This window comes from Artemia sp. Qi Xiang Cuo, chromosome 8, assembly GCF_049724085.1.
Source record: "Artemia sp. Qi Xiang Cuo chromosome 8, ASM4972408v1, whole genome shotgun sequence".
Lineage (NCBI taxonomy): Eukaryota > Metazoa > Arthropoda > Branchiopoda > Anostraca > Artemiidae > Artemia > Artemia sp. Qi Xiang Cuo.
In genome coordinates this window covers 69616133-69639039 of record NC_142801.1, presented here as the reverse complement: position 1 = coordinate 69639039, position 22907 = coordinate 69616133, and the positions used below count along the sequence as shown (strand labels likewise).

Genomic DNA, 22907 nt, shown 5'->3' with positions numbered 1-22907 from the left:
TTCGACTTGCAAACATCAGCTCTGGCCTTCCCCTTGAGGTAGATCCCGTTTATTTTTGATTCTGAGTATTTTTGGTTTTCCCTACAAAATTAAACCCCCCCTCCCCTCCCCTTCCCTCAGAAATGGGGGAACGAAGGGCCTCTGAGCCTTCCCCTTGAGGCAGATTCCCGTTTATTTTCGATTCTGAATATTTTTGGTTTTCCCTCCAAAATTGAACCCCTCCCTCTCCTGCCCCTCAGAAATGGAGGAACGAAGGACCTCTGAGCCTTGCCCATGAGACTGATCCCGTTTATTTTCGATTCTGAGTATTTTTGGTTTTCCCTCTGAAATTGACTCCCCCTCCCCCTCCCCTGCCCTCAGAAAAGTGGGAACGAAGGGCCTCTGAGCCTTCCCCTTGAGCAGATCTCGTTTATTTTCGTTTCTGAGTATTTTTGGTTTCCCTCTGAAATTTACCTCCCCCCTCCCCTGCCCTCAGAAATGGGGGAACGAAGGGTCTCTGAGCCTTCCCCTTGAGGCAGATCCCGTTTATTTTCGATTCTGAGTATTTTTGGTTTTCCCTCCAAAATTGACTACCCCTCCCCCTGCCCTCAGAAATGGAGGAAGGATGGGCCTCTGAGCCTTGCCCTTGAGGCAGATCCCATTTATTTTCGATTCTGAGCATTTTTGGTTTTCCCTCCAAAATTGACCATCCCCGCGCCCCTGCCCTCAGAAATAGGGGAACGACGGGCCTCTGAGCCTTGCCCTTGAGGCTGATCCCATTTATTTTTGAGTGTGAGAATTTTTGGTTTTGCCACCAAAATTTACCCTCCCCCCCCTCCCCTGCCCTCAGAAATTGGGGAACGATGGGCCTCTGAGCCTTGGCCTTGAGGCAAATCCCTTTTATTTTCGATTCTGAGCATTTTTGCTTTGCCCTCCAAAATTAACCCCCCCTCCCCTGCCCTCAGAAAAGGGGGCAAGAAGGGCCTCTGAGCCGTGCCCTTGTGGCAGATCCCATTTATTTTCGATTATGAGTATTTTTGATTTTCCCTCCAAAATTGACACAACGGAGAGGTAAAGCTAGGTCAACTCACAATGTCATTCTATTGTCGTTAGCCATTTTCATAGACTGATGTTGTTTCAAATTTATAACAAATTACCTGAGTTAACAACCCCTTCGGGGTTACCTTAACTGATAATCAGTTTAATCTTTTTTTTTCTCCACCGTCATACAATCCAATCACTGATTAGAATCATTCACACTCCTATTATTCAAAACATTAATTAATATCGTTCATAGTGTCCAATTTGCGAATCCCTTTTTGCAAAAATGTCAAATACTCACTCTCTTTGAAAAACTAAACCAGACTATATCCACTAAATTGTAGTGAAAACTATTCCTTTTATTCAAATCCCAATCACCAATCAAGTTATACTCAATCTCTTTGAAAAGGTGTAATGCCCTGTAGAAGTATTACCTATATGCATGGGGATAGTCACTCTCTTTGAAAAGGTGTAGAGCTTCTATAGAATAATGTAGAAATTCCTAGGGGCGTTGGCAATCCAGAAGGCGCATACTACTGAGTTGCACGGGGGTTGAGTTGCACGGGGGTTGAGTTGCACGAGGGTTCAGTTAAAGGGGGTTCAGTTACATGGGGGTTCAGTTACACGGGGCTTTAGTTAAATGGGGTTCAGTTGCACGGGGGTTCAGTAGCACGAGGGTTCAGTTGCATGGGAGGTCAGTTGCACGGGGGTTCAGTTACACGGGGCTTTAGTTAAATGGGGTTAAGTTGCACGAGGATTCAGTTAAAGGGGGTCAGTTGCATGAGGGTTCAGTAGCACGAGGGTTCAGTTGCACGGGGGTTCGGTTATACAGGGTTCAGGTGCACGATGGTTCGGTTATACGGGGGTTCAGTTACAGGGGTTCAGTTGCTTGGGGTTCAGTTACACGCGCACCACCAGTACTGTTTGTTAACATCGGGTAAAGTTCATAACTTTCAGCCCTCCCCCCGAGGACTTCGGGGGATTAAGTCATCCTAAGAGACATAGTTATCATATTTTCGACCATGCTGAACACAATGGCTATCTCAAAATTGATCGTGTGCCTATGGGAAAAAATGAGCGTGGGAGGGGGTCTAGTTGCCCTCCATTTTTTGGTCACTTAAAAAGGGCACTAAAACTTTTAATTTCCATTCCAATGAGACCTCCCAGATATTCTAGGATCACTGGGTCGATACGATCATCCTTGGGGAAAAAAAAACGAATAAACACGCATCCGTGATCTTTCTTCTGGCAAAAAATGCAAAATTCCAGAATTTTGTAGATAGGAGCTTGAAACCTCTACAGTAGGGTTCTCTGATACGCTGAATACGATGGTGTCATTTTCGTTAAGGCTCTATAACTTTTAGGGGGACTTTCCCCCTTTTTTCAAAAATCAGCCAAATTTTCTCAGGCGCGTAGCTTTTGATGGGCAGGAATAAACTTGACGAAACTTAAATATTTGAAATCAGCATGAAAATCTGCTTCTTTTGATGTATCTACGTCGTTTTGATGTATCTAAACGTCGGCCATCACATTTCTGACAGCTTACTATTTGAGATACAGTCAGTCAGTCGGGTTACCCGGGTACCCAAACCAGTACTTGTGTATTATACCAAACACACTCGAGAAGTGAAGTCAGGTTAATCGTAATGAAATATACCAAATTATGATGAAAATATAATACTTTAGAAACAAAATTATGGAAACCTCGACAAAGAATTTCGGAAAGCAGGCCGGCCAGAACGCATTATATAAAATACCTAATTTAACATTACTAAGCCAAAATACCAACTCTGTATATTAAATATTCTGTAGTTATCTGTTAGCCAGTACACTCTCGAGAATTTGGATCTATAGGTACGGGGCTGAAACAACTGATACGCTTGGGAGATAGATAGGATATATCTAATTTAGGCTGTATATTTGTACATTGGGGGTGGGGGGAGGGGGGTTAAGTATGGAGGGCTTGCAAGCAAAGTGTAACCTAACCTAACCAAAATAGCAATTAAATATTAACTAAATTATAGCTATAATGTAGTTTCCCACTGAGCCGAAGCAAATTGTCTTCGTATACAAATAGCAATAAACCGATTAATGTTTGATTTTATATATCCAAATTCCCGAATGTGTACTGGCTAACAAATAAGTATCAAACATTTAATTAAAATATACCTACATCGTAGCTTTTCCACTGATCGTAAGCTATTTGTGTCTGAATACAGACGAATAAAAACAGTTTTTCTCACATCAAGAGAGCAAACTTCTCGAGTGGGTTCGATTAATACGCAAGTACCCCTAAAATAATCCATGGACAGTTTTTTTGGAAAATATCTGGCAAATCCTCCTCCCTTTTTCTGGGAGCCCACGCTTCAGAACCACACTTGTCCACTGTTATGATTTTAATTTTTATATTTCAGAATTTTATTGTCTTTCTGCTCAATACTACAACTGTGCATTGATACCTTTTTTTGTTCAATATATTCCATTTCCAGCTTTAGCCCAGCAAAATCCCCTCTAATATTTGAAAATCCCCACCCCCTTTATTCCTAACAGGAATAATAGACAAAAGACATATTTGCTGAATCTCCATGACTGAAAATCATTCCGATTAGACTTCTCTAAAACCGGCCTTCACCTCTGGAACACTTGTTTTTGAAGAACTTAATTCCAAATTATTTTTTCATCAACACAGAAAGCTGAATCCATAATTAAAGCGTAAACCACAACATATAATCATTAATTAAATTATAAATATTCATAATTGACTTTGAGGGAATTTATGAGAAAGTTTCTGCCAAAATGTGTGTTCCAGAGTTGTATGTTCCCCGTTCTCTTTTCATGCAGTAGCGCCAACCGCAACTAAACAAAATCAGTTCCATTGTTAAGTGCGTTGAGATAACACGTAGAATTAAGGCAAATTTTAGTAAATATTGATAGGCTATTTGAACAAAAAGGTAGGTAATGCTTTTTTGATCAATGTTATAGGATGGAGATGAAAAATTATTCTGGTAAAATTGTACTTTTGGCTATCATGGAAAGGGGCTAGGCTAGGAAAAATGAAACTTTCAGGGATGGGTCTATAGGCTAACATTTTATATTTTTGTTTTGAGGGTAAATATTTACCAAATCATATTATTGAGTTAGGAATAAAGTGAATACACCATTCGATGCCTTTTTTGGTAAAGTTCTACAAAATCATATTAGGCTATTGAGTTAGGACTCAAGTGGGTAAAGTTCTACGAAATCATATAATTTAGTTAGGACTAAAGTGAATACACCATTTGATGCCTTTTTTTATGCTGATTACGAATATTATAAGCATTTCTATCGGAATTTAATTTCAGCCCCCCCCCCCCTATATAGACTATACCTAGCTTAACCTAACCCTAAATTGGCCTGTATAGGGGAGGGGCTGAAATTCATTTCCGATAGAGGTGATTGTTATATTCGTAATAAGCAAAAAAAGGCATCGAATGGTATATTTACTTTAGTCCTAACTCAATAATATGATTTTGTAGAACTTTACCCATATTTTAGCCTGTAGACCCATCCCTGAAAGTTTCATTTTCCTCACCTCACCCTTTTCCAAGATAGCCAAAAGCAGCTAAAGTAGAATTTTACCGTTGTTTTGTCAAAATTTCAATAGGAATAGACCTGTCATGTAGGCAAGTTTTAGGACCCTCTAGAGGGAGTAGAGCTAGGTAGGATACTTCAAAATACCTTCCCGGGATTTAGCCTGTAGACCAATTCCTGAAATTTTCATTTTTCCTAGCCTAATCCCTTTCCAAGATAGGCTTTATAGTTTTTACCAACAAACTGGAATTTTAGGTAGGCCTATAGCTTTTGATTCTTTATCCGGTAAATTTTTACCAAATCATATTATTGAGTTTCAAATAAAGTGAATATACCATTCAATGCCTTTTTTTTATATGCTGATTACAAATATAACAATCAGTTCTATCGGAAATGAATTTTAGCCCTTCCCCCTATATATGTCAATTCAGGATATATCTTTGCACATATGGGGGTGGGATTTAGGTTAGGGGGGGCTGAATTCCGATAGAAATGATTATTATATTCGTAATCAGCATAAAAAAAGGCAGGTACATTTTTACCAAATCATATTTTTGAGTTTGAAATAAACTGAATATACCGTTCGATGCATTTTTTTTATGCTGATTACGAACATAATAATAATTTCGATCGGAAATTAATTTTAGCCCCCCCCTATATATGTCAATTCAGGATATATATTTGCACATTTGGGGGTGGGGGTTAGGTTAGGGGGGGCTGAATTCCGATAGAAATGATTATTATATTCGTAATCAGCATAAAAAAAGGCAGGTACATTTTTACCAAATCATATTATTGAGTTTGAAATAAAGTGAATATACCATTCGATGCCTTTTTTTTATGCTGATTACGAACATAACAATCATTTCTATCGGAAATGAATTTTAGACCCCCCCCCTATATATGTCAATTCAGGATATATATTTGCACATATGGGGGTTAGGTTAGGGGGGGGGGCTGAATTCCGATAGAAATGATTATTATATTCGTAATCAGCATAAAAAAAGGCAGGTACATTTTTACCAAATCATATTATTTATTTTCAAATAAAGTTAATACACGATTCGATGCCTTTTTTTATGATGATTACGAATATAAAAACAATTTATATCGTAAATTAATTTTAGCCCCCCCCCTATCTAGTTGAATTCATGATATATATTTCCACATAGGGGGGGGGGGGTTAGGTGAGGGGGGGGCTGAATTCCGACAGAAATGATTATTATATTCGTAATCAGCATAAAAAAAGGCAGGTAAATTTTTACCAAATCATATTATTGACTTAGGAATAAAGTGAATACACCATTCGATGCCTTTTTTTATGCTGATTACGAATATAATAATCATTTCTGTCGGAAATGAATTTCAGCACCCCCCCCCCTCCACTAACCTTACCCCCACCCCCTAACCTTACACCATATATGTGCAAAAATATATCCTGAATTGACATATATAGGGGTGGGGGCTGAAATTCATTTCCGATAGAAATGATTGTTATATTCGTAATCAGCATAAAAAAGGCATCGAATGGTATATTCACCTTATTTGAAACTCAATAATATGATTTGATAAAAATTTACCCTTTATCCAATGCTCTTTCCAAGTGTAATAGCCTAATCACAGTCGTTTCGATTGCGTCCCAGTCCTGCCTAGTGTGGCTTAATATAGGCTATACTCTATCAAAAACTTGATGATTTTCTGGGTCTGCCATTGTTTTTTGTGTGCTTAATTAAACAGTTGGCTCATAATGCCAACTAGGCCTACGGGCTACATAATTTGAAAAAAATTGTGTCAGCTAACATTTGTAGGTTATTTAGGTCTAGGCTGGGGTTATTGTGTATCTAGCTTCATGGAAAGGAAGCTGGGGCGCAGTTGTAATCACAATGATTATGCTTAATAATTGCAGATGGTAACAAGCTGGTAAATTTCTAGGTGGCCCTATAATTTAGCTAGGATGACAGTGAAAACATCATTTGATGCTTTTTTTCATAATTGCCTCTGATGACTCTTTCATAATTCAGTAAGCGCTTCTGGGGCTAATTGCATCTTGAGCCCTTAAAGGGGCTCAATTACATCTTGAGCAGTGTTAAGAGGGTTTGCCTCCACCTCCTGAATACGGCCTTGCGGTTCTTTCGCATTATATGGGCCCCTCTAAAGAAGTCCAACAAGAGATGCTACAGTCAAATGGCAGAGACGCTTTGAAAAACCCATTTTTATAAGATGATTCAAGATACCGCTGAGAGAAATACTTTGTCTAGCGTGGTTTTAATTGCGTATATGATATTACACCGTGGTTTTTTGGAGTTTAGATGGGGGAAAAGGTACCTAGGTTAGGTTAGGATACCTATTTAATATATGCAATGCTTTGCCCGCCACCCCTAATGCGGAAATATATAGCCCAAATTTGTTTCTAAACTATTATATATTCATCCTTTTTTATTTCATTAGCATTAACCAAACTTGACTTTTTAGAAAGGCCCATATAATGCGAAAGTACCGGCCTTGCCAATAAGTAACTGCGTTTTCTTTATTAGCTCACAATTAGGCCTAGATAGATACTTCTGCCAAAAAATTCACGGTTTTAGTTTCACAATTGCTAGCCTTGGCTACGAATTGAAGTTTTAAAACGTTTTATTTGTTGTGGCCTAGCATAAATTTTTTGGTAAAATTCTAGTCGGGAGGGACCTTTTATTGTATAAAATCAAGTTGCCATCAAGCTATGACTAATTGGAGATAAAGCCAAGACAGATAGTCTGAGTGAGAGCATAGAGGCAAAGCTGGCATAAGTCTTTTTGAGGATTGTATGAAAATGATGTAATTTTCACTTGTTGATAGATAGCAAGAGTGAATCTCCAATATTTTGTTTTGGGGGGGGGAGACAAGAGGCGTCCATATCTGGATAGTCAAGGGGCACGGGATATATGATATTTTTTTTGTCCCATTATTGGGGGACAACCCCCCCCCCCCCCCCGCCCCCCCCAAAAAAACTACGCCCCTGATAGTCTCTGTCATCCATCCATTCTAGGGAAGAATTGAAGGTAGATAATCATGGAACTAAGGAGTGATCGAGATATTTCGGTTGACTTTTCAAATTTTTCATTTTTTTTCAAATTTTGGTTTGGCGCTGCTTTTTTTTTGGATTTAGGCCATATTATTATTTGTTTCAAATTTAAGACACATTTCCTAACTTCTTTTAAAACCTTACAAAACCAGGATTTAGTGAAGATGTAAGGCTTAAACTCTTGCCTTGGCAAGTGTTTAAGCGTTTAAGTGCTTGGCTGGCCTTGCCTTTAGATCTATTTCTGAAACTTTTGCTTTTCAAAGCCTAATACAAAGCTTGCCTAAGTGGATTTTGTGTCATCTATCGTATTTTCAGATAACATTATGAAAAATCTCATCGGCTTGTTGAATGCATCCATGTGTATAGCGTATTGAAAAACAGGTACTTTTCATTTAGCTGGTACCCACGCAACAAGTCAAGTTTGGTTAATGCTAATAAAATAAAACAAAATATGATGAAAATATAACAGTTTAGAAACAAATTTGGGCTGTGTATTTGCACATTAGGTGGGTGGGGGGTAAAGCATAGCATATATTAAATACGTAACCTAACATAGGTACCCCCCCCTAAACCCTAAAAAACAATAGTTTAAATATTATAAACGCAATGACAAACCATGGTTTGCGATCCAATTCTCTATTGGCAGATACCCGTTTGACTAGTTTCCTTTAGCATCTTCCCTATACAATATATCACGTGGGTACCAGCTAATTGAAAAGTACCGAAAAACATGCCCTGTTGGTTTTAGCAGAATGTAGCATACCTTATTTTTAATTTAAAAAATAAAAATGTTACTATATCTTTAGTCCCCCAACAGCCAGGAGTGCCAAATGGAGGGGGGAATTTCTCCCTTGTTCATTCTTCCTTTGGACTCATTTAATTTTTCATTCAATTGTTTTCGTTTTAAAATCAGCGTATCTGCTCACATGTTTTTTTTCCATCCAAGCAATGTTCCATTTTTTGTCTTTCTTTACCCAGGAAAGAAAAACAACACGCAAATTTCATTTTCTTGGACTTCAATGACACCTTTTGAATTAACGTCAGCCAATTGCTTGGAATTTTTTGACTTCAGTTTTTTTTACGTATTGAATAGTCGGTTTGCTAGCGGTAATACTTGATTCAGTAAGCCGATTAACTTTCTGCTCTGCATGAAGTACCCCGAAGACATAATTTATAAGGGAAGTACATGCAATTAAAGGGCAAGCCTCATGCCCTAGGGCTGCTAATATTATAATGTCTACATTGCAAACTATGAACAGCCAACGGGGTATGGACATAAAAAAGGACACGGGATTGCGGGGGGGGGGGCACACATGTATACCAATGGTACACACCTCAGTAACACTACAGAAAGAACCGTCTAGCTTGCTGTAAGAGAGTTTGCTCACCCTCTCTAATTTAAATACTGTTTCGCTGAAGACCCCCTGCCAAGAAAAATCTACCTGTGTTTTTGAATTATTCTTAATTTTTTTTTTTGGGGGGGGGGGCTACACAATTATTTTTTTTTTAAATGCATCGAAATGTGTCTATATGCAATTTTGTTGCGTTTTTACGAGTCAGACACTAATCGGACATTTTTTTGGGGGGGGGTCTAAATGTAATTCCCCCTGGATGCATTGACGTTCATATTAAGTGCACATAATTCGTTCGGAGCACAAAGAAAATTTCTGGAGAGGAAAACTGTTTCCCAGGGATAATTACCTAAAAATAAAGTCGATATAAATCAAGCATGTTTTTGGAGGTGAAGGCGTGTTTTCGCAACATTAAAAACTTCTCGTCATGTGGGAAGTTTTTATGTGGGCAGGGGGCCTTCGGGTTCGTTGCTCTGCCAATTTGGAATATCCGGGTATTCGCCTTTTTGTATAGGTTTTCTGATTTTGGAGGTTTTACGAACTTAATCCTCTTCCCTGAAATAAATTTTCGTCTTGTTCTACGACCCTGCTCCCAAAGGACTGGACATATATATTTTTTTTTTTTCCTCAACTGTACAAGAGCGTATAAACGACAAGCTGGTCCCTAGTAGGACATGGACGTCAATGTGAGAACATTCATTGGCCAAGCATACTAATAATTAATGTTGGATGGGCTTAAATCTCAAACTTAGCATTTGCGCAAATTCAGCATGAAAAATCAATATTACTGGGCCATACTTACATGAGTTGGTTTTAAAAACACTCAAAAATAAGCAGGACCGTATCCAAGTTTTTTTTTGGGAGGGGGTACACAAATAAAAACTCAAAAACGTATAAAAAATTGGTTTATATTCATCTTTTTACGACTCTGACAAAAATTTGGGGGTTAGTTCAAACCCCCTACCGCCCTTGGATATGGCCCTGAATTAAGGTTAATTTAGAAAGAAATCCTAGTTCGAAAGCCCGCATAAAATTTGACCATCTTTAGCTGGAAGCGTGCTATGACTGTCCAGTCCTTTTAAATATGGCACCATCAGTTTGTTATATCTCTAATTTGTCTGGTTCTGATTCTAAATTGTTTTATTTCAGCTGACAAAGACAGTAATTGCTCAGAGCGCATATTTGAATCAAAACCTGTTTGACCCGTTTGTGACCGTATTCGGCGCAGACGATACTTTGTGAGATAAAAGTTTATGCTCAGCGGCAAACTGTTGCCTCAAAAGCGTCCACGTATGGAGGGGGTGAGGGGTGGCCCTTTGGGCAATGGCCCCCTCCATGCTCGGCCACTAGTGGCCCTCCTTGATGGTAGAGATTGTTCCATTGAGATGCCCATTTTAAAAGATGTTGCTACAGTGGCTTTTTGTGATGCTCAGTCTACATCAGAAATCCATGAAAAGGTATTTGATTTTGTTTTGTTTTTAATTATTTTTTTTTAGTTCTGAATAATATTTTTTTGTCAAACTACTCCCTGAAAAGTTAACCTGCATCCCAAACAGATTTCTATACACAAGTTTGATTTTGTTTTTAACAATCAAAATTTCTATACGTTTTAATCTTCCTGTGTCTCAAGATATTTTATGTGTCAAAACTAATTTTTACATATTTTATTATGCCTCAACATTCCTGTAGGTAGATGGAACCATGCCAGATATTGCGTTGTAGGCCAAAGCTTTTTCAAGAGCTGACAAAAAAATGTTAAAAAATGATGTTTCACAAGAATTAAAATCTTTTCAGTGCCCATTTACCGTGCTAATACTTCCGAGTTTAAGCCTTATAGGTTTACTGGGTCCATCGGGCCCACCACGTCAAATTTTCTCAAGACGGATATATATATATATATATATATATATATATATATATATATATATATATATATACGTTATACTTAATTGACAGGAATGGGCTACTGACCTCTAGGACAATCACTTGTCGTCTTTCTTTGTTACTATCTAAGATTGTCTCTAATAATTTGTTTTCTGACAAGATCATATCCACTAATATTATTTTCATTTTCTCTTTTATTCGGTTAGTGTTTTCCATTCTTGCTCCATTATCTTTATAATCTGATATCTTCTTGAAAGTCTGCTTAAAGAGAGGATTCTTTGGCAAGTTTCCAAAAGTAAAGAAATTATTAACATACATTATTTGATTAGAGCTTTTCAATAACTGTTTATGCATTATTTTGAGAAAAATCTTAACTGAGAAATTTTGTGTTTTAAAGGCACCCGAACAGCAAAGTTATTTTTATGGTAAAAGGAATCGTTAATAATTTTCAAATTTTTTAGCTCCATGCTAATCTTAATTGATTTCAATATAAAAAAATACATTACCTTTCAAAAAAATCTCTTGGTATTGTTTAGGGGTCATCCTAAACATTCATATTAGTATGGGCTAGGGAGAGGTGCCCCACCACCAAGAATGGCCTCAGAAACCCCTCTGAAATGATTCATTAAAAAAAATGCACACAGATTTAGATATTTGGGTCAAAAACTCTGCCCATTTTATGGATAAGAACCCCTACCCAAAAAAAACAAACACAAAAAAGCGCTCAGCCCTTCAGAGCTTGGACTCAGTCTGCAGTCCGGCCATCCAAAATTAAAACACATTCTCTACGAAAAATAGGTTTTGAATTGGATAATAAATGCTTTACACAATGTTGTGAAACATGCTTGATTTCTTCTTTTCATTTATACCACAGCTACTTACAACTAATTAGCACCAAACCTCCTGAGACGGCCTCAGTTTCTCAACTAAATAAATATTCACTTCAAGGTCAGTTGAAACGACCCTTGAATTCAAAATTCTTGTGACGGGCAGGTTTAAACAATAGACTAACGTCTCTGCTCTGACACAAGGATTCGTCATTGCTTGATGAATAATATTTTATTATTATTATTTTCACTGCAATCTAGCGACACTAAACTGCTATCGCTGAGAGTCAGTTTTTTGGTGTGCAAGGGATATCTTTTGATTTGGGTTCTTGGCTTTCGATAGTTTTTTTTTTTGACAAAAAATACATGAAGAGAGGCAAACGATTCAATTACCTGGGCGGAACACACTTCTTTGAAGCATCAACCCCACAAAAAATGTGTGAACTTATCAAACAGTCGTTTTAAACAGGCATGATATATCTTGAAGTTACTTTAATATCCAGGTGTAGAATCTATTAAAAGACATCCTTTCTTAGAATTAACTAACGTCCAGAGTGTGTGATTAAGGCTCAAATTGTTTGACATTTGTCTCCTGCATGGAAAGATTTAATGTGAATGCACAAAATCAGACGCAGCTCTCCGCGGGCAAGAATTTATTTTGTGTTACAATTGGCAAGTTCTAAGATAAGATTTATTCTTCATTAAATATACATACGATATGACATGTTACTTTTCCCCCAAAGGGTCATTGGCCTGTAACAGAGGTGTCTCACAGGTGTATTTGTTACTTAGGCTTGGTGACCTCTTATTAATTCTTAGCAACAGTCTTCCTGGATCTCTTTAATGTTGTCGATTTAAAACACGATTCTTTAGTTGTTTGGAAAACGGCCCTCTTTCAGCTTTCTTTTTTTAAAGTTCATTTTAGATTCTTGAAACTTCATTCATAAGCATAAATAAAACTGACTGAGACTCGCTAAATAGCAACCTATAGTTCCGGCCGTTATTGCTCGATTTTTGAGGCGTTGTCAGTCATATAATTTTAGAGCTGTTGTCAGTTACATGATTTTAGAGATGTTGCCAGAACGCAATTTCTGAAAGCAGATATCGTTCTATTAGCATTGTGAACTTTGACTACCTGTGAACGGGAGAGGGGTAGGAAATTCTACCCACCCTTTAAATGTACATCTTATGGACTTCTCAAGACATTGAAAGGACATTATTTAGTGCAGGAAAACCGGGTTATTTTTGTACCAAATCGGACTCTTTGAATTAGTCTACGTTAAAGCAAACTTTTGAATGGTCTATCCCACTCAGTGGAGACCTCTTGACATCCTCCCACTCGAGGGGTATGGTTGCGTCCCGCCTTTGCCGAGAACTTAGACTGAAACTCGTTATTTCGATTTATGAATTCGGCTATAAAATATGGAATTTTTGTCTGTTTAAACTAATTTCTCTTCCTTCTCCGAGAGCCTTTGAAACATCTGTTTCTACAAAACCATGTGCAACCCTCATGTGCTAACAGGTAGGGAAGTGGATTTCAATAAATAACTCTTGTCGTCTGGTCATTGATTCAGAAAGGATGCAACAATCAAAATGATTCAGCTGTCCCTTGCATAACTTAAGAATGGTGATTGTATTGTGCTCAATATCCACTTTGCTCCATTTAGGGCAATGAGAATCTTATATGGACGTATACACAGGATCTTATTTCTTGGAGGGGGGGCACATATGAGAACAAACGCAAAAAATCAGCGAATTTTATGGATACTAAAAGGAATTGTAGAACAAGTCGTTAGGCTTTCGGAGAGAGGTACTGCTCGTTGGTACTGGTGTATTATACGGACACTTCTATATACTGCTAAAGAAGTCAAGTTTGGTTAATGCTAATAAAATAAAATAGGATGAATATATAACAGTTTATAAACAATTTGGGTTATATATTTGCACACTAGGGGGGTAAAGCATACCATATTAGATCACCCGTTTTATTCAATTCCACTCTAACAACTGTTTTAGTACCGGGTATCTGTCCCGGTATCTGTATCATCTCCCGTTTGACATTCCATATACAGTATATAAAAGCGTCCGTTTAATGTAGTAGTACCTGCTCGCAAGCACGTAAATGCACGCAAGAACGTATCCAGGATTTTGTTTTGGGGAGGGTTTTACAAAAAAAAAACTTCAAAACGCATCACAAATTTGTTTATATTCATTTTTTTTGTACGTTTTTATAGGTAGGACAACCATTTCGGGGGGGGGGGCTCAAACCCCCTAACCCCCTGGATACGGCCTTGAATGCAAGCGTCATATGTCTTCGTCATATGAATATTACAAATTCGACACTTTTGTATGATCTTGGTCATTTAAGCAGGAAATCGGTACAAATGTCTTGTGTACCCCCCCCCCCCCCGTGGTTCCATGCTTGGATAGCTTGCAAGCTTTTAGTTGTTATGCGTTAAATATTTCAGTTTAGGAGTAAATCCTTCTGTTGAGAAGACTTCAAATTCTGATTTCCCTGGCGCAGTCCTTGGGATAACGCTAAAAAATGTCTTGGCTCCTATTCCCTTTCATAGTTCCTAGTTGGGTAAAATGCCGGATACCAATCCATCTGTGAAAACCGTAAAAATTAATTTTGATGCCAATTTTAAAAGTAATAAATTTTAAATGTTGTAGCCGACTAAGTAGAGCATAGCCGCTCTTTCATGAACAGGTTGACATTTTGTGTTTGATGTAAACAATGAGCCTTTCTTATCAACAATTCTTGTAAGGTTCAGCATCGATCCATGGGAATAAAAGTTGAACCCTTCCCCTGTTAGCATTTACTACTCATAGCCCCTTCGCTATCAACTTTGTTTTTTCTACTATGGTTTCTTGGACACATATCTGGTAAATACCCCTCACGCCCCAACATCCCTAACCGTCTCAGTGTGTGCACATACGCAGAGCATTGGCACCGAATGGAGGGAGGGCAGGGAGTGACACCCCCCCCCCCTGAGAAACGAGAAGACATTAAAAATATACAAAAATTAGAAAGCAAGAATTTGCATTTTACTTCTGATCAAAACAAAGTTCCTGGTTGCAACCCCTCCCCCCTGGGAAGTTTCCTGAAGGCGCTCATCACGCAGAGGAAATATTGTCTTCTGTTCCCCCAATAGGTGACGATTTTCTGTATATTCGTCTTTTTTGGCTGTTCTGATGCCCCCCCCCCCCCCTACATTATACTCTTTAATTTTCTGGTCTTGAAAACTAAAAAGAATTTAGGCGACTTGTCGGTCAACCAATATTTAATTAATTTTTTGTTAGCACAACTGCCTGAGCTTCTACATCGACTCACTTGCCTGACACTCTAGGCGGGCGGGCTCTATTAGGCTTTGAACGCTTGTTTGCCTGGACTGTTCCAGGCGATTTAATGGTCATGTGTCAATTCTAAAACTTGGTCAATCTGCCTGATACTCTAAGCAGGCATGCCTCTCCTAAATCTAACAAAAAAAAGTATTTATCCAATGAGAGAACCATAGTTACTCCCGCCGTTTACCCAGACACTTGGGAAACCATAGGTCTCCCCGTTCGCCTATGAGTCCAGGAGAATTGTCGGTCATGTGTCAATCCTAAAACACGGTAGTCCGCCTGAGACTCTAAGCAGGCGAGCCTATTAGGATAAATATCACTCGTTCCCCTGTGAGTATGAGCAAATTCAGTCCCCCGTTTTGCATACACGTCTAGTGGATATTGTCTGCCATGATTCAACCCAAAAATTCCAGTAGACAAAGCTCATATAATGAGAAGGATCTCAGTTGCCCAATTGTCTTCAAGGTCCTGTGGACATGGTCAGTCATAAGTGTTTGAAAACCTTTTATTTGGGGTGTCCAATTGCCTTCAAATGGCTCGTATAAATTCAAAGATTATTTGAAATACCCTTATTCCGTGACTATCTACCTTAGTTCCGCCCAAGGTTGGATGCATGTTAAGACTATCAACAAGAGAAATGGCGTCATTTTTTATACAATTCTGAAAAAGGCTTATGCCATCTGTGCCTCTCACTCTGACTATCTGTCTTGGCTTTTTCTCCAATTAGTCCTGGCTTGATGGCAACCTGATTCTAATTCAACCATTTCGATTTGCAGGAATTTCCCCAACAAAGTACCACAAGTGATCCGTGAGGCTCACAATGAAAGTAAAAGTCATTTTACTAAATGTCTTCAAATAATTTTTAAAAGCAAATATAGCAAGCCTGTGCATGGACAAAAGGCTGTATGGGATGTACATTGTGAGATAATAAAAAAGAATACATTTCAATTTTTGGTGAATTAAAACATTTTTTGGGAAATGAAAGAAGAATTGTCTCCCCTTGCTGCTTGCTAACCTTAGAAAATCCTGGCTGTGTCTTTGATCACTGGTTCAAAGAGACGTTGGGTTTCATTATTATATTGTTACAAATTTTCACATCACTTGATGAAAACCAGAGGAACGTGAGGCCAAACAGTTGTTTTTTCTTTGCTTACAAACTACGATGTTCACAACAGTTGATATTTAAGTTTTTTTTTTATTACGAATAATAAATTTAAGCATTTTAATCAAAACACAACATTTAATATGCTCTGCCTCACATATGGCTTATAATTCCTACCGCAGATTCGATCAAAGGGTTTTTTGAAAGGCAAGGTGTATCGGATGTTGTTACGAAAATTTGACCCGTCGTCATTCTGCTCGAGGCCGTTTCAGAATTGACTATCTTAAAATCGTAATATCATTCAAGATTTGATCAGATCGACTGCCGGGTGTTCCGCATAGGCAACGAGTGATAACTACTCACTGTGCTCTGCTTGGCTGGGCCTCGTATTTATTTATAAATAATTTCAAAGAACCCTTGAATACATACTTTGATGGAATTCGAACATCATTTTTGAAATGTTTACTTTCCGTGTTTTGATGTTTGACGTCCGCATTCCATTACTAGTCTTGTAGTCAGCAAATAGCCTATAGAAACTCTTGAATACTAACTTTGGTGGAAATTGAAAGCCATCTGTATGCTACACTGTGCTTTGTTTTAGGACACTCATATTGAAACTCTAGCTTCTTAACATAACAAGTGAAATTTTAGACTTCGATGCAGATCAGAAATGATTTATGTTTTTGACTGATTGGGAGTCAAATGAGAACCACCGAGAACAGGCGCTACTCAACTCTTAATAGCATGATTTAATGGTGGAAGCGTACATGGCATTGGTGGAAACACATGCATGCATATATTGAATATATTTGATGAATATATTTTGGGCGGAGGGTACACCATCGAAGATAGAGATTGCAAAAATAGGTTAATCAAATGATACAACGTGCATGAGCAATATCAAATCTTAATTTTGGGAGAGGGCAAGGACTCGAAAGCCCCTCCATTTTTTGCGGTGATTATAACAACAAAAATAGGCATAATTTTAGATAATGATAAAAAGAAGTTCAGTTAAAGGCTAGAACCATATTGTAAAGATAATAAACCAGTAATGAGTGAAAAAAAATAAGAACATAAGTCACTAAAGGCGAATATGCTCAAAAGTGATATGTCTCCCTTCCTGGGTTTGAAAGGTTTTAGCAACCCTTTATACAGTTCAAAGATAATTAACACAGGTAGTTTTTAGCTTTAACTACCAAATCGGGTTCTTTTTGGAAGCGTTCAATTTTCTCGTATTAAAATGTGTCGGGTTCTTTGCTAAGCCGTTAGAAACCGCTAAACGACTTCCCTACATTTGTTGAATGTGTCTGATGATTGAACTATACTTGTGGTAGGCTATTGAGGTATTTTCTGACCGTTATTGAGGTATTTTGTGACTGTTTACATTTACTTGATTCATTTGTTTTACCTATTTGAGCACTAAAACAACTAACGGGCTATTGCTGTTTTTACAATCAACGGCGGCACAAAACACCAGCTTAACGCCTTGGGTTTTGTTTGATGAATTTTCTTTTGACTTTTGCTTCTTCCTCCATTATGGTGTTGAATTCAAGGCCATATCCTACGAACACGTCAAACATTTATTATAGGCATATTGTTACCTTTTTTTTACAAGTCAGAATTTTTTTTTTTGGGGGGGGGTCAAACCCGGTACCATCTCTTGAATAAGGCCACGGGTTGAAACTGTAGGTTCCACTGTAATCTTGGTGAAACTGTAGGTTCCAGTCCACGGGTTTCAGACATAACTTGTAATAATACAAAAAAAAATCATTACTATTTGTCAAGTTGTATTAATTGTGAAGTTACATAGGTCATTAGTATGCCCTCCCAATCTCCAGCTACGGGTCAGTCCTTTGCATAATACCATCATTTTCAAAATACATGGGTTTGTAATGTATTTTGATTTTAGACAGCAAATTGTCTGTATTGTCAGATTTGGGAATGCTTAAAAAATGATACAGTCAAATAACGATTAAAACAACCTGACAGTTTTCTCTGCTCCCAATGTTGAATTTTTAACCAAAGGTAGTCAATGAAGTCACAAGGTAATACAGTGGCGTGTTTCCCTGTACCTGGTGCTTGTGCCTCATGCCTCTAGCTAGGTATATACGAAAGTGTCCAGTGAATCCGCCCTCGGTTTTAGCCATGGCCAATTTGCAAAATATGGGTTTTTCTAACCTTCGTAATAAGCCAACTTATAATTGTTTAGCTCTTCAATGCAATAGCTGAAGGGCTATAATTTGTTCGAAATGTTTTCATAATGTTGTCATGCTTTCCTTGCATGGTAATATTAAATCAATTTCATATAATGCTATGGTTTTGCTGTCTACATTAAAACCTTTTGGATTTCATTAACATGGTGGCCACTCTTCTATTTTTGAGTTTTAATTCGGTACTATTCCATTATGCGGGCCTCTCTAAAAAGTCAAGTTTGGTTAATGCTAATAAAATAGGATGAATATATAATAGCTTAGAAACAAATTTGGGCTATATATTTGCACATAAGGGGGGGGGGGGTAAAGCATTGCATATATTAAATACATAACCTAACGCAACCTAACCTAGGTGCCTTTCCCCCCTAACCCCCCCCCCCAAAAAAAAAAACACAGTTTAATATCGTTTACGCAATGAAAACCTTGCTATCATTGCCTACTCTATAGTGATTAGCTCGAGAGGCCCGCATAATGGGACAGTACCTTTAATTCTTAGTTTTAGGCTTTTTGTGAAGAAAATTATGGCTCACCGGGTCCTTCCTGCCCTTAGTAGAAATATAATGGTGCTTTTTGATAAGAAGAATGCTGAGAGGGGGAGGGGGTCGAAAAAAGAGGCTATTTATATGAAAATCGCTGGAACTCAATGGGAAGGTCATAAGATTTTAGGGTGCGGTTTTAATGCTCCCTCCCTTGTGTTTGCGTTGATGTGCTAGTATGTTGGACGGAGCTTTCCCATTATATCAATACTTCCCTTTTCAGACCTGTAATTCCGTTTAATACTAATAACATTGTAGTTTTGGAAATAGTTTAATTATTAAAACAGTCGTAAACCACCTAAATGTACATAGAAAAAACGTATTTAAAGGATTAAACAAAAAACTCAACAAAGAATTGAGTAAGGAGTTAAACAGGTCAAGGAGCCTTTAGGGGATTATGAATAAATCTTTTCTCATCTTAATTAGCATAATATATTGACTTGAATACACAAATAAACGTAGTTTAAAGAAAGATTCGAATTAGGATTAGACCATGGAAAGTCTCCGATTTTTTTTGGTGGCTAACTCATCGCCTATAGGAAGTCTGGACGAATCCATCTGCTTTTTATTTATTTATTAATGAATGGGTCACAAAAAGTTAAATCTCAATATAACTTTAATAAAATAAATATTACCTCATTACATTCACAATAAGCGTATCCGCTTTCCAACACTGGTGTACATTTTGGAACGCCACTTATGCCACATAGTTTCGCATCGCGTGGCATATTTTCATCGTCCTTGGCACGAACCACCGGATGAACCGAATTTCTGAAAGTTTGTGAGCTCCTGGGGCCGTCGAGTGCGCGGGATAGTTTTTTCTACGCCTACTGACTGCCGGTAAGCGGTAGAGCAATTCAACAGACCCTGGGAAATCCATGGTCCACGAGAAAGTAAGAGAATAGTTTTTATTGGTGGTGAAAAAACGGAAAATAACAAAAGTAGTTTTAGCGTAGTGAAGGGAAAAGTTGCTACTGTTCACTGCGTACCGTAAGCGTAAATTATGGATATCCTCATACCCTTGGAAAAATTTCGTCATTGAAAATTTTTAAAAGACTCCTTTTTCTGGTTAGCTGGATTATCTAAGCAGCCGTTTTGTTCATGATAAGGAGACCGTGCTAAATTCAATATCAATCAAGTAGAAATTATGCGGTTTTTAGATGCGTAATAAATTTGATACTCTGCCATATTTTAACTATGCTTTTAAAGTTACACTGTAGTCGTGAAAATGTATTGTTATTTGTGTGAAATTAATTACGGTCAAGCTTTAATGGTTTCACCTTTGTCTTTTGGCTGTTTTTCAGAATCAAAATTAAGCACATTCTTATGGGTATCGGCTGTCTAAAATTAAGGTTAACTGTTTATGTTTGTATGGCATCGACTTAGTTTGACTACAAGCGGTTATTCGCGACAAGTCGTGACGGCAAAAAACGTGCCAAAATATCGAGCAATCTTGGGAAAAAAAATATGCCAGAATATCCAATGAAGACGAAGCTGGCTTGTAAGACCAACTGAGGGGCCACAGACTTTTATAAATCACATACACCATGTGGCGCGTGCCAAGCATGGCGTAAGTGTGGTTGAACTATGAAGAGTTTTTGGGACTGTGCCATGCGTGGCGGGCATATGTGGCATACATGGCGCCTCGAGATGTAGACCTATGCTGATAAAGCAATTTGTTGGAAAATTGGCTCTACTACTATCGTCTTAAGCAAATAAACTGGCAATAGTAGTTCATCTCAGTTATGATTTTACAAGGTTTTCAAAAATACCATTCATATCGAAGTTTTTACGCTCTTTTGAAGTTCTGAGTGTAATTATTTGAATATGGCTGTAATGCCATTAGTCAATTCTTGTCTCTTCGCGAGTATTGATCTGAACATATAAATTTTCAAATAGGGATAAATCCATTTATTTAGAATGTCTAAACAAATGGATTTGTCCCCATTGGAAAATTTACTTGTTCGTCATAGAACGGCAGTGTGGTCTTAGAAAAGAACACCCTAGTTTAAGGTGTTGCGTCGAAAATAAGTTTTGATCTGGCAACTTTCCACTAGTCAAGTATGAGATGGAAGGCAAGATTTTGAAAAATCCTTTTTTTTCGGTATTTCCATTGAAAATGCCCTTTTTGGTATTTTCATTTAAAAAATTAAGAAATAACAAGGTCCCCCAGCCCTTACTGAGGCCCAAATATGGACGAAGACCACACTGCCTTTCCAAATCAAACAAACACTACTTAAAAACAATAGGGAAATTTTTTCCAAGACAGTGCAATTTAAATCGGTGAATATTTCGGTGGGGCTGTTTTGAAGGTTTTTTAAAAGCATTTTTAGTTTTAAACTTCGTATTTTATTGTAAGTTTTTTTATATATATATATATTTTTTCTTTAATGTTGTGCTGAAGACGGCCCTTGGACATAGGGCCGAAATATTCACCAATTTAAATTGCACTGTCTTGGAAAAAATTTCCCTATTGTTTTAAGTTGTGTCTGTTTCTTACTGAGGCCCTTTGTTTGTTAAAGCCGCAATCATGGTTTCATCGTGAAACCTGTTTGGCTTCAATAACTATTGCCAAAGGCCATGAATCAGGCAGTTTTCGAAAATCTGCGCGGCAAAAATTAACATTGTGCCACATAAAGCGTTGCTTTATCTTTTTCTTTGGTATTTTGTTCCAGTCATGCTGCATTCTGCAAACTGCCGCAGAATGATGGTGCACTTTGCATTACTGGATAATGATATAACCAATTAGAATATCAGGCATGTAGGAGGAGGCACGTACGTACGAATTGTTTTTGGGGGAGGAGGAATTGATAAAAAAAACAAACAATTGATTATTTGAATAAGAAATATCCAGAAATTTTAGAAAAATTAGGATTTCAGGGACCCAATACCCTACCCCAAGGTTATCTCGTATAATAATGTATAAGCTATTGAGCATGCTTACACTGACTGACTATATGGACGCTGCTAGGATTTTTTTTTCCAGGATGGGGCAAGTACTACCTAGATTTTCCTTAGTTCGGCACTGTTCCTTCGTCATTCTGTGTCGGAGATATCTCGTCTATTTCCAAGAAAGGAAAAAGTGCTCTTTCAGTATTTGTTGAGCCTATCCCCGTCTCAAGTACACTGCGCAAGCTCTTTGAATAAGGTGATATTGATGAGTTTAAATATAAGGGTTACGATCAAGACTGTATCCAGGGGGTTTAAGGGGGCTTGACCCCCCCCCCCGGCGAAAGGCTCTTTGACTCGTAAAAACGTAACAAAAATGAATACAAATTTTTAATGCGCTTTTTAAAGTTTTTGTAACCCCCCCCCCCCGAAAAATCTTTTTGTAGCCTCTCCCCCTTCCGGGAAAAAAAAATCCTAGACACGAACCTGGTTACGATCCACCTTGTGAAGTTGTCTTCCATTTCAAATTCAGGTATGTCGATTCACTATCTGCTTTCACGAATTTGCTCATTTGAATCGACACTTATAGTTTTCCCCCTTTTCTTGGAGAATTTAGCTGGGTAGGGCACGGGCCTTAAGTCTGGAACTTGGAAAATTCTCACTGTTCTATATTTTACTCGAATTTGCCTGTTTTTAACATTTTTCATTTCCTCCTCCCCAGACATGAACTATTGTGTATGCGGGTACCTGGCACGTACGTACGTATGCGTCCCTTCTACCATCCTCGCTCATTTCTTCATTTTTTTTTGGGGGGGGGGGGTTGATGTTATAGAAGCCCCGTGCCCCTCTAGATTTTTTTGCCCCCTGGATTTTGAAAACACCTCTTTTGGGTATTTTCCTTAAAAATACTTTTTTAATCGATAAATACACATTTGTCACCCTTGATATTAGAAAGCACAATCCCCCTCCCCCTAAATGTTTGTGAATTGACGCCACTGTCGGTTTGGGTGCCTGTTTTAAGTATGTATCTGTATTTCTGTTGTAGATTTTAAATGTTGCAGTTCTACGGGTTTTGAATAGTGCCTTCAGCCCCATTTTCTTATTA

The 22907-nt window shown here is 37.9% G+C and overlaps 1 protein-coding gene across 2 annotated transcripts in view; it reads left to right on the top strand.

Moving 5' to 3' along the window:
* The first annotated feature begins 3893 nt into the window (after positions 1-3893).
* Positions 3894-22907, top strand: part of CtBP (C-terminal binding protein) — a 124018-nt gene continuing 105004 nt past the window's right edge. For both annotated transcript variants that reach the window (XM_089093723.1, XM_089093724.1), the window contains exons 1-2: positions 3894-3971; positions 10153-10460. In XM_089093723.1, coding sequence (XP_088949849.1) covers positions 10257-10460 — 204 coding nt within the window. In that variant the 5' untranslated portion in view covers positions 3894-3971; positions 10153-10256. The remainder of the gene's footprint in view (positions 3972-10152; positions 10461-22907) is intronic.